This window comes from Littorina saxatilis, linkage group LG4, assembly GCF_037325665.1.
Source record: "Littorina saxatilis isolate snail1 linkage group LG4, US_GU_Lsax_2.0, whole genome shotgun sequence".
Classification (NCBI taxonomy): Eukaryota; Metazoa; Mollusca; class Gastropoda; order Littorinimorpha; family Littorinidae; genus Littorina; species Littorina saxatilis.
The window spans coordinates 70078812-70091300 of NC_090248.1; the positions used below are offsets into that span (position 1 = coordinate 70078812).

Consider the following 12489-nt stretch of genomic DNA (forward strand, 5'->3'; position numbering starts at 1 on the left):
ACGTCTACAATGACAGTTGCTGGTACTGAGTACCTGTCACAAAACAACGAGACTGGTGGGGCGGAACAACTACCTTGAGTGACCCTGGGGGCAAATGACAGTACGATTGACGCGGCCGACATTTATAATTTCGACGAGTTTTTGAACTATTACTGAGGAGAAAATGTGCGGGTATATATAAAAAAGAGAGAGAGAGAGAGAGAGAGAGAGAGAGATTAAAATTATTTAGCCCCCTAACCACCTGCAGCCCAATGCATAGCCCCTCCATAAGAGCCTAACCCTAACCCTAACCCTAACCCTATACACTGACCATGCACCATTACATATGCCAAAATTTGCACTTGCTTTTGGTTTACGGTATTTGTCAGAGTTATTTATCTGCATTGCATGTCTTTGTGCAGAGACGGATTCGAGAAAGAAAAGAAGAGGGCCTCAAGGAAAGCCAAGGCCACCCTCCGCCAACGCCTGCCCACCAAAAAGATAAACGCCAACATCTTCAGGGCTGAGTTGGACAGCATCCTGGGGAAGCCACCCTCTCACTTTCAGAAGGGAAAAGACGGCGTGAGGGCGAGAAACCTGTGCATTGGCCTCCTCACAGCCTCCAACATGAGCAGGGGAATGGAGCTGCGGAGCCTCACCATGGTTGGCATACGCTCCGCGCTCACCATGCCGGATTACCCGGACATCATTCAATTTTTCGTAAGTTTATAATTGGGTAAAAATTAAATCACACGATATGTTTGACACAGTATTATACATTACTTATAAGCACAGTACATGACACTAATAACACACTCCAAATATTATATGAATGAATCTGAAAACTAACAAAGCAATGAATTGATTAATTAAAATGCCATGCAATTCAACAGCTTCTTTTCTCAGGACATTCATAGATGGTGAAAATGATAACCCTAACCCTTTTTGTTATGATTTACCTAAGTTCTGAAATGTGTGTTGCTTCAGACTGACCACCACAAGAATCAGGACTTGGGGCCGAAAGAGCTGTTCCTGCCCAAGAAAGATTTCGAAAGGATTAGAAAGTAAGCAGAATATCAATTCTCAATAATATACTTATCTCTAGATTTCTCAGTTCATTTCCTTGTTTGTATGTACAAAGGCAGGCTGGTGTTAAAAAAATGATAAAGTTTGCTCTCTTAACGTTTGTAACCCTGGCCTGTGGGGGTCACATTATGATCTCCAGGAAAAAAATATTAATGTAACTTTATGAAAATAAATGACATCAAAAAACGAACTCTACCAAGACACTTATTCAGTTTTGTTGTTGTTACAGGTTCACCATCTTGATTCGTCCTGTGATGCTGAAGGACCCCCTGCAGGATAAGGACTCACAGGTGTTTGTCTCCGAAAATGGAAGCCCCATCCGTTCCAAACTGATGTCCACCATCATCAAGGACATACTTGGAGGGGTCAACGCGACCATGTTTAGAAAACTGGTTACATCAGAAGTAAGTAAACTTGTGTATTGGATTGTATTGCATTGACAAATTAATGTTGACATTCTGTGCAATGTATTTTTCTTTGACATGATTTATCAATTACTGACTTACAAAATGCTCCTTCTGTCTGCATTGCTGTGTCATTGTAGCATGGTTAACTGGTCGTAACAACTTACGGTTAGGTTATGAGTAATCTCCCCGTGACCCTAGTCAAGTAACTTTAGCCTAGACCATAAACCATGCTTCATTGAACATGATTAGAAAGTTCAGCCTGTACATGTTTGTGATTATGCTGTGCAGTTTGCCGATGCATCTGAAGCCTCCCGCCACAACCTGGCTGAGCTTGCAGGCCACACCACTGCAACACAAGACTCATATTACACGCCTGGCAGGACTTCCAACCAGCGATGCCAGGCCATGCTTGAGGTGGCGGACAAGGTGACGGGCGGCCAAGAAGAGGTTTGTTTGGCTGCTCAAGCTATTATGTTTTTATTGCGCAAGTTGGTTCATAGTTATGTACAGAATATGAAAAAAAGCTAATGTTATGACCATTTTTTGCTTCATAAAAATCATTGTTGACATGTTTTGTTTTGTTTGCTTGTTGTTTGTTGCTTGGTTACTTGGATGGTTGGTTGCTTGGATGGTTGGTTGGTTGATTTGTTTTGATATTGCCAATATGGGAGAAGGAATTTTTGTTACATTCCATAACGTTTAATGATATGCCTTTTCAAAGGAAGTGTGTTGCTTGACCGTATGAGTTTCTAAACCGCCAGAAATTGTTGATGTGTTTCAGCCAAGACCTACCACACGCACGACCGGTCGGCGGCCGACAGCAACCATCACAAGACCTCCCCTAACTCCACCTGCACCCACATGTACATCGGGACCCTCACCAACATCTCCGGCACCTGACTCACCAACATCTCCGCCATCTGTCTCACCAACATCTCCGCCATCTGCCTCACCAACATCTCCGCCACCTTCCACCCTAACAACATCTCCGCCACCTGCATCACCAACATTTCCGCCACCTGCCTCACCTGCGCCTGAGTCTCAACCTGACTTGGATTTCCCACTATGTGCCACCGTTCCCCTCTCTGCTGCTGATGTGGCAACTTTTGGGGCCTCTTGGTTTAAACACAATACTAAGAGGTTACCCGAAAGTGAAGTTCCAAAGGAAACACAGCATCGGAGAGGGCTGCGGTGGTCGCCCGAAGACCACGAAGTACTTTTTAAGTACTTCGGGTGCTGGAGGGGGAAAGAGAATGTGGTGGGGTTAACCTGCCGTCAAATTGGCCAGGTTATCACACACTTCGGAGTGAAGTTCTCCAAAACGTTCTCCCTGCAGCAGATCCGGGAAAAGTTAAAAGGGTGGAACCCGAAGAAGCTGTAGTGGGAAGGGTTGGGAGAATTACACTCTAAAGTCTCTAACCCTACATGATTTAGGCTTACTTTCTGCCTCCCAAACCTACAGAATGTCGGAGAGTTTTCTTGTTTTTGAGAGTGCTCCTTGTTTTCTTGAGTGCTCCTTGTTTTCTTTTTTTTTCAATTTTTTTTCAATTCAATTCAATTCTTTATTTACGAAGATGGTGAATTAAGCATATGAACACTTTTTTTCAGTTCAGTCTTCCTTGTGTGTATGTATGTGTGTGTGTATTGAGATAATTTTTATGTGTTTTTTTTAAATTTTTGTATGTCACCAAATATTTTGCAAATTCCAAGGGGCTGTTGGCCTTAATGAATAAATTGTTTGACTTTGAATATGACTTTGACTCTCTATCTCTATGTCTATCTCTATCTCTCTCTATCTATCTCTCTCTCTCTCCCTCCCTCTCTATAGGGGGCTCAGTGGCCGAGTGGACTAGAGCGTGGCACTGCGATGCTACAGGTCCGAGGTTCGAGTCCCCGTGGTGGCAGGGTGAATAATTTGATTATTCAACTTCAGTGAGACTTCTCTTGCGCCTGTCGCCACCGTGTGCATCGCATGCAGTCCACCAAATGCGCACGATAAAGATCCTGTATCCACAGGTCCGAGAATTAGACCGTGGAATACGGAATACATACAGATACCCAGCATGCACATGTCCCCTGAAGTCGGAGTGTGACTGCCTATATGGCGGGGTATTTGAAAACAGCCACACACACAATCCTCCACCCCTTAGGGTGACCTGAGAGTGTTGAGCTCAGGAACGCAACAACAACAACAACAACAACCTCTCTCTCTATTATGCCGGTGTGCATATGAGATTCTGTGCTGGTAAGTATGCGTGTGCTTGTATGTGTGTGGGCATACATAAGCCTGCGTACATGTGCTTGTATAATAATAATAATAATAATAATAATAATAATAATAATAATAATAATAATACAGATGTTTTATATAGCGAGATAACTCCAGCAAAACGTCAGAAAACATCCCGCTTCACAAAAGCAGATAACAACAACAACAACTACAGCAGTCTTTAAAATACTAGAAATGCGCACTCCGTAATCAACATAACATATAAAACAAGATAAAAAAAAAAATCACGAAATGTACATTATTCCAAAACGTAATGAACACACACTTACGCACATAACACACATACACCCACACAAACCTTCGAAATTGCACCATATTGTGCCTTCCAATGTGTTCTACATGTGGTGGAGGTTTCATCCTCCTCAAATCCACACTTTTTTTTTTCTCGAATTTTTCAAAATCCTAACCCTAGACAGGTAAACTACGTTACGCACCGTCAACCCTACTTCATTGGACCACTTGATGAATTCTTCCATTTTCAAAACGTGAAAACTCATCCAATAGGCAAAGGCAAACAATTTCAGTGTTCCCCGCCAGGATTTGCACCGGGATCATTGACAAATAATGCCAGTGTGTTACTATTACACCACAGACAATTTAACACGAAACTGAGCGCCTTTTTTTCCAACTCTTTTATTTTTGTCACCTATTCTTCATTGTGTTATGTTATTATTGCTATGGGGTTATTATTAATATTTTTTTTTTGGTATGTGAAAGACATAGAGAGTCGTTTAAAGGCAAACAAATTCAGTGTTCCCCGCCAGGATTTGCAGCTCCACTTACCTAAGCTAACCTTGACAGGAGTTGTTTCCCTTTGAAGGGCGGTTTACGTTCGCTCTAACTTCAAACTTACCTTCCGCAGGGTTAGGGGGTTAGGGTTGACATTGGCCTAACTCATGTTACCTGGGGTTAGGGTCAGCAAGGTTGCCGGTAACTAGCTTTCCAAGTGGCCAAAAAAGTCGAAATCTCGAAATTTCTGACCCTGCAGAGGGTAAAAAGAGGGGATAGAGCACCTAAACCTAACCCTGACAATAACCCAAATGATCCAATGAATGAAGGCTTACCTGATGGTTTACGAAAAAAGGCGGACGGTTTACGTACTTTAGTCATGACGATAGTACGGTTAACGGCTAGCCCAAATTCGTCGTAAACCGTCCTTCTTTTTGAGCATCGGCCGGTTCACAGGAAGAGGGCCCTAACCCTAACCCTAACCCTAACCCTAACCCTAACCCAATTACTTACAATTAATTACAAATACTGACACTTAATTAAACTTATAATTACCTTTCAGTACACTTAATTACAATTAATTAAAATTAATTACACTTAATTAGACTTAATTACACTTAAGTACACTTAATTACACTTAGTTACAGTTTATTACACTTTATTACAACTAGGGTAAGGGTTAGGGTTCGGTTTCGGTTTAGGGTTAGGTTTTATGTTGCAACTGTTATACTCTGCTGTGCTCCTCGAACTTTTACAAAAAAATTGGCGGCAAAAAGAATAAAGGCAAGCACATTAAAACTGTTGACTTTAATGTGTTCGAAAGCTCGCGTGGATGCTTTACACAAAACAATTTCACATAAAAAACCTTAATTTGAAAGTTACAGCCATTCTGTTCTAAAAATACCACCAAAAATGTCTAATAAAATCATAACTAATTCCATGATCCCTTTTTTGGGGTGTGTGCGCATATTGTTAATTAATCGCCTTGGGGCAACCAACACTTCTGCAGTTTCCAACATCTTCAAAGTAGGCTTTTACCTCTTCATAATGTCAATCTGAAAATTCACACATTTTCTTCCAAGAAGAAAAAAACTTTATTTTTCACTTTTCTCCAATTTTATTACTTTTATTTTATAGCCATCATAGTCACAGACTACATGCATCAAACAGATTTGAAAAAGACCCAAAACTTAATTTGTTATGAATATTTTACACCCTTTTCACTTGGCGTACCAAACAAAAAAGTCTAACAAATTCATAACTAATTGCATGTTCGCTTTTTGAGGGTGTGCACATATTGTTAATTACTCGCCTTGATGTAACCGCCACTACTGCAGTCTCCAACAGCTTCAAACTAGGCTTTTCCCTCTTCATAATGTCAATCTCCAAAATCACACATTCTCTTCTAAGAACAAAAAATCTTCATTTTTCACCTTTCTAAACTTTTCTTACTTTCAGAGCTTAGCCATAATAGTCACAGACTAGATGCATCAAACAATTTTTAAAAAGATCAAAAACTCAATTTGTTATGAATATTTTACACCTTTTTCTCTTGGTGTACCTAACCAAAAAGGCTAAAAAATCATAACTAATTCCATGTTCACTTTTTGGGGGTAGGCGCAGATTGTTAATGACTCGCCTTGAGGTAACCAACACTACTGCTGTCTAAAACAGCTTCAAACTAGGCGTTTACCTCTTCATAATGTCAACCTGCAAAATCACTAATTCTCTTCCAAGAACAAAAATTTTTCATTTTTCACTTTTCTCAACTTTTATTACTTTCAGTGCTTAGCCATAATAGTCACAGACTAGATGCATCAAACAGGTTGCAAAAAGACCCAAAACTCAATTTGTTATGAATATTTTACACCTTTTTCTCTTGGCGTACCTAACCAAAAAGGCTAAAAAATCATAACTAATTCCATGTTCACTTTTTGGGGGTAGGCGCAGATTGTTAATGACTTGCCTTGAGGTAACAAACACTTCAGCAGTCTGAAACATCATCAAACCAGGCTTTTACCTCTTCAAAATGTCAACCTGCAAAATCACTCATTCTCTTTCTAGAACAAAAAATCTTCATTTTTCACTTTTCTCAAATTTTCTAGCTTTCAGTGTATACCCATCATGCTCACAGACTAGATGCATCAAACAGATTTCAAAAATAACCAAACCTGGATTTCTTATGAATATTTTACACCTTGTCTATCTGCAATAACACTCATTATCTTCCAACAACAAAAAAATCTTCATTTTTCACTTTTCTCAAATTATCTAACTTTGAGTGCATAACCATCATGCTCACAAACTATATGCATCCATCAAAAACATAAACACATAAAATACTGATTGTTTGAACAATATTTAACACCTTAGGGTTAGGGTTAGGGTTGACAACAATCACTTTGTGTTGGTGATAAGTGTTCACTATAGAAATTCAAGTACAATATTAATAAGATATATAATTAGCCAAAAAGGTATAAGTTAGGGATCAGGATTAGGGAATAGGATTAGAATAAGGCATAAGGAATAATCATCAGGATTAGGGAATAGGATTACCGTAAGGCATGAGGGTTAGCCAATAGATTAGGGTTAGCAATAAAATTAGGGTTAAGGTTAGCTTTATGAATAAGGATTAGGAATAACACTAAGTCTTAGGATTAGGGTAAAAATAAGAGATTATTAATTAAGGTTAGGAATAAACGTTAGGGATAAAAGATTAGGGTGTTCAAAGCATAAGGACTAGGGCAAAGATTAGGGTTCCTGTTTCTGTTAGCCATAAGGATTACCATGAGGAATAAGGAAATAGGGTGAGGATTAGGGTTAGGGATAAGGGTTAGGGATAAGGATTAGGGTCAGGGATGAGCATTAGGGTTAAGGTTAGGGTTATTAGGGTTAGGGTTAGGGTTAGGGTTAGGGATATTGGAATAGGGTTAGGAATAAGGATTTGGGATAAGGATTGGGGGTAGGGTTAGTATTAGAGTTAGTGTTAGAGATAAGGATTAGGGATAAGGGAATAGGGTGACGATTAGGGTTAGGGATAAGGGATAATGGAATAGGGTAAGGAAATAGGGTGAGAATTAGGGTTAGGCATAAGAAAAATAGGGTGAGGATTAGCAATAAGAATAACAGAATAGGGTTAGGGTTAGGGTTAGGAATAGGTGAATCGGGTGAGGATTAGGTTAGTGATAAAAGATTAGGGTGAGGATTAGGGTCAGGCATAATGAAAATGGGTTAGGCATAATGATTAGGGTTAAGGATAATGATTAGGGATAAGAGAATATCTTTAGGGATAAGGGATAAGGGAATAAGGTGAGGATTAGGGTGAGCAAAAAGGATTAGGGTTAGCGATAAAATTAGAGTTAGGGATAAGGGAATAGGCTGATGATTAGGGATAAGGAAATAGGGATAAGGATTAGGGTTAGGAATCAGGATGAGAGCTAACAATTGGGGTTAGGGTTAGGGATAAGGATTAGGGATGAGGGAATAGGGTGAGGAATAGGCATAAGAGAATAGGGTGAGGATTAGGGATAAGGGAATAGGGTGAGAATTAGGGATAAGAAAATAGGGTAAGGCTTCAGGATCAGGGAATAGGCTGAAGATTAGTGTTAGGGATAAGGGATTAGAGTTAGGGATAAGGATTAGGGTTAGGGATTAGGGTTAGGAATAAGGATTAGGGTTAGGGATTAGGGTTAGGGATTAGGGATAAGGGAATAGGGATAATGGAATAGGGTTAGCGATAAGGATTATTGATAAGGGAATAGGGTGATAATTACGTTAGTAATAATGGGTTAGGGTTAGTGATAATGGAATAGGGTCAGGATTAGTGTTAGGGATAAGGATTAGGGTTAGGGATAAGGATTAGGGTTAGGGATTAGGGTTAGGGATAAGAATTAGGGATAAGGGAATAGGGATAATGGAATAGGGTTAGGGATAAGGATTATTGATAAGGGAATAGGGTGATAATTACGTTAGGAATAATGGAATAGGGTTAGGGATAATGGAATAGGGTCAGGATTAGTGTAAGGGATAAGGATTAGGGTTAGGGATGAGGGTTAGGGTTAGGGTTAGCGATAAGGGAATAGGGATAATGGAATAGGGTTAGGGATAAGGATTATTGATAAGGAATAGGGTCATAATTACGTTAGGAATAATGGAATAGGGTTAGGGATAATGGAATAGGGTTAGGGATAAGGATTAGGGTTAGGGTTAGGGATAAGGATTAGGGTTAGGGATAAGGATTAGGGTTAGGGATTAGGGTTAGGGATAAGGGAATAGGGTGAGGAATAGGGTTAGGGCTAAGGATTAAGGATAAGGGAATAGGATGAGGATTAGGGTTAGGAATAAGGGATTAGGGTTAGGGATTAGGGTAAGGACCCTACTGTACAAATCAAGGAAAAGGTAAAAAAATAAAAAAAATAATAAAATTGCCAAAAATTAGTAAAAAGACAACAGAATAACCAAGTTGAAGCAAAAATGAAATTGTAATATTTTAAATAGAAAAATGTAAGCACAAAAAGTTGAAAGAAAAAGGAATACAAGTTTTTCACTAAACTTGACTCACTTGACCTACTTCTTTTACTCACTTTACTTACTGACTTGAAGTACTTGACCTCTGTGCTTGACCTACTTACCAGATTGCCTTACTTGACTAACTTATTTGACCTATATTTTGATTTATTTCACCCATTTAAGTAACTTGACCTACTTACTTGACTGATTTGACTAATTTGACCCAAAACACTTCACCTACTTATTTGACTGACTGACTGACTGACTGACTGACTGACTGACTGATGACTGACTGACTGACTGACTGACTGACTGACTGATTTGACCTATTGAGTTCACCAACTTACTTGACGTATTTACTTGACTAACTAAGGTAATCAAAAATTTTCACCGAATGACTTAAGTAAATCTGATGAAAACTGACCTATTTACAGACTGAGCTACTGACTGACCTACTTACAGACTCATTCAATGACCTACTTAAGGCTGACCTACTTACAGACTTTGGTGCCACCCAGTCACCCAGCAAGCCACCCAATAAGGCAGCCAGCCAATAAGGCAGCCAACCAAATAGCCAGCCAACCAATTAGCCAGCTAACCAGCCAATTACCCATCCAACCAATTAGCCAGCCAGCTAGCCAGCCAACCAGTCGGCGAACCAACCAACCAACCAACCAACCAACCAACCAACCAACCAACCAACCAACCAACCAACCAAATGTCTTACTTAGTGATTTACTGAGTAGTGACTTACTGACTTACTTACGTAGTTACTGACTTACTGATTACTTACTGATTACTTACTGATTTCTTACTTACTGAATACTTACTTACATACGTACTTACTTACTTACTTACTTAGTAATGACTTACTTACTTACTTACTTACTTACTTACTTACTTACTTACTTAATTACTTACTGACTTAGTAACTAATTAACTAACTAACTAACTAACTAACTAACTAACTAACTAACTAACTAACCTACTTAATGACCCAATACATTGCTTTTTTACTTGTATTACGTTGTTTGGTACTTACTAATTGACTCTTTAAAATGTTTAGTAATTGCACGAAGTTTTATTCTTAAATGGTTTTATTCTGATTTGGTGTGATTTGCAAATCGTACTATATCAACCCCCCGGGCCGCAGGCCTTGGATACAGTGATTGAAAAAAAGCGATGTTCTCAAATGGTTCAATTCTTATTTGGTCTGACTCTGAAGTGTTACACGTATACTTCTCCCCCTGGCCGCAGGCCTAGGATTAAAAAAACCCCTAACCCTAATTAAAAATAAAAAAAATAAAAATTTTATTAAGGGGAGATAATGACGTGTTCTTCGCACAGTTTTTCCTGACAGGAGTTGCTCCCCTTTGACCGTTGGCTGCATTTTATTGACTGTTTTGTCCCATTTTTGTAAATGTTTTTATTTTCTTTAGGGGAGATAATGACGTGTTCCTAGCACTGTTTTTGCTGACAGGAGTTGCTCCCCTTTGACCGTTGGCTGCATTTTATTGATTGTTTTGTCCCATTTTTGTAAATGTTTTATTTTCTTTAGGGGAGATAATTACGTGTTCTTAGCACTGTTTTTGCTGACAGGAGTTGCTCCCCTTAGACAGTTTTGGCTCTTTTTACATTTAGTCAAGTTATGACTAAATGTTTTATTTACTTTTAAATTATTTTATTTATGGGAGCTAATTACGGTTTTTTGGGGGACAGATTTTTTGACAGGAGTTGCTTCCCTTGGACCATTTCTTTCAGCCATCCATCCATCCATCCATCCATCCATCCATCCATCCATCCATCCATCCATCCATCCATCCAGCCAATTTCTTTCAGCCAGCCAACCAGACCATTTCTTTCAGCCAGCCATCCAGCCCATTTCTTTCAGCCAGCCAGCCAGCCAGCCAACCAGCCAGCCAACCAGCCCATTTCTTTCAGCCATCCAGCCAGCCAGCCAACCAGCCAGCCAACCAGACAATTTCTTTCAGCCAGCCAGCCAGCCGACCAGACCATTTCTTTCAGCCAGCCAGCCAGCCAGACCATTTCTTTCAGTCAGCCAGCCAGCCAGCCCATTTCTTTCAGCCAACCAGCCCATTTCTTTCAGCCAGCCAGCCAACCAACCAGCCCATTTCTTTCAGCCAGCCAACCAGCCAGCCAGCCAACTTCTTTCAGCCAGCCAGCCCATTTCTTTCAGCCAGCCAGCCAGACCATTTCTTTCAGTCAGCCAGCCAGCCAGCCCATTTCTTTCAGCCAACCAGCCCATTTCTTTCAGCCAGCCAGCCAGCCAACCAGCCCATTTCCTTCAGTCAGCCGGCCGGCCGGCCAGCCAGCCAGCCAACCAACCAGCCAACCAGACCATTTCTTTCAGCCAGCCAGCCAGCCCATTTCTTTCAGCCAGCCAGCCAGCCAGCCATTTCACGTAGTATATGCCCTTTTTGTTCTGAAATGGAGCAAAAATTCCGGAATGGGACTTTATTATTCCGGAATCGGGCATTTACGTATTTCATATTCTCAAATGGTACAAATATTTTTACGGCTACAACAGGTGCTTTATTTTTGCAGGGCGCACAAATCCCACAAAACCCCTGCGAGGGTCGTTAATATCTGCAAAACATGGAATTCGTAATTTACATCAACAGAATTACAAAATCAACATAGGCATTCCCTAAAATCCATTTTTAATAGATACTTAATAGTTTGTTGTACGACACTCAAACATACTATGGCAATATCGACAGGCAGACATATAATAATATATAATTTTCAAAACGAAAAGAGGAGTAATACTTTCTATAATATAAAAAAACGCCACCTGGTTTGGTTAGGACCTTTAAAGTTTTGCAAAAGAAGATTTTTGCCTGATATGAATTTTACCTGGAACCCGGATATCTTTAAAGCACTTGGCGTTATTTTTTCGGTGAATGTATCCGAGGTTGTTTTTCTTAACTATAGAAATAAGTTAAAGGAAATTCAAAAACTTCTGAATTCATGGACCAGAAGGAACCTGACACCTTTTGGTAAAATAACAGTCCTAAAAACCTTGGCTATTTCCAAATTGACACATTTGTTTACTAATTTACCTGATCCAGACGAACAGTTTATGATGGAGTTAAATAATATTTTTTTCAAATTTCTTTGGGATGGAAAAAGAGATAAAATTAAAAGAACTACGGTCACCCAACCCTATGAAGATGGAGGATTAAAGATGATTGACGTGAAAAGTTTTCTGTCATCTCTAAAAATTGTTTGGTTAAAAAGAGTTGATGGTCTTACTGGATTAATATCAAGATTATTGTTTAAAGCATGTCCATCTGTTATAACAATTAATATGAGAGGAGAGGAATTTGCAAATGTTTTGATGCAGAGAATGGAAAACCCATTTTGGACCAATGTTTTTAAACATTATAAGAAACTACATGGAAAATGTGACCCTATAACCTTTAACGATTTTGTATCAGAATGTTTACATTATAATGTTAATATTCG

At 39.6% G+C, this 12489-nt stretch overlaps 2 protein-coding genes across 5 annotated transcripts in view; one reads left to right on the forward strand and one right to left on the reverse strand.

Annotated features, from left to right (window-relative positions):
* Positions 1-226: 226 nt before the first annotated feature.
* LOC138963620 (mucin-2-like) lies at positions 227-2940 on the forward strand. Of its 2 annotated transcripts, XM_070335466.1 has the most exons (4): positions 227-1043; positions 1295-1469; positions 1761-1919; positions 2254-2940. In XM_070335466.1, exons 2-4 carry the CDS (start codon positions 1320-1322, stop codon positions 2851-2853), a joined length of 909 nt encoding a protein of 302 aa, XP_070191567.1. In that variant the 5' UTR covers positions 227-1043; positions 1295-1319; the 3' UTR covers positions 2854-2940. The 2 variants fall into 2 exon arrangements, with proteins under 2 accessions (XP_070191567.1, XP_070191568.1); XM_070335467.1 differs by having other exon boundaries at positions 227-1469.
* Positions 2941-11617: 8677 nt separating this feature from the next.
* Positions 11618-12489, reverse strand: part of LOC138965509 (receptor-type tyrosine-protein phosphatase epsilon-like) — a 49060-nt gene continuing 48188 nt past the window's right edge. For all 3 annotated transcript variants that reach the window (XR_011455478.1, XR_011455479.1, XR_011455480.1), the window contains one exon: positions 11618-11815. The gene's annotated coding sequence lies outside the window, so the exon portion shown is untranslated. The remainder of the gene's footprint in view (positions 11816-12489) is intronic.

Coding starts and splice junctions, on each gene's coding strand:
- LOC138963620 (XM_070335467.1), top strand. CDS start 1,320: ATGCTGAAGGACCCCCTGCAGGATAAGGACTCACAGGTGTTTGTCTCC. Junction 1,470..1,760: donor GAAAACTGGTTACATCAGAA/GTAAGTAAACTT, acceptor TATGCTGTGCAG/TTTGCCGATGCATCTGAAGC. Junction 1,920..2,253: donor TGACGGGCGGCCAAGAAGAG/GTTTGTTTGGCT, acceptor GATGTGTTTCAG/CCAAGACCTACCACACGCAC.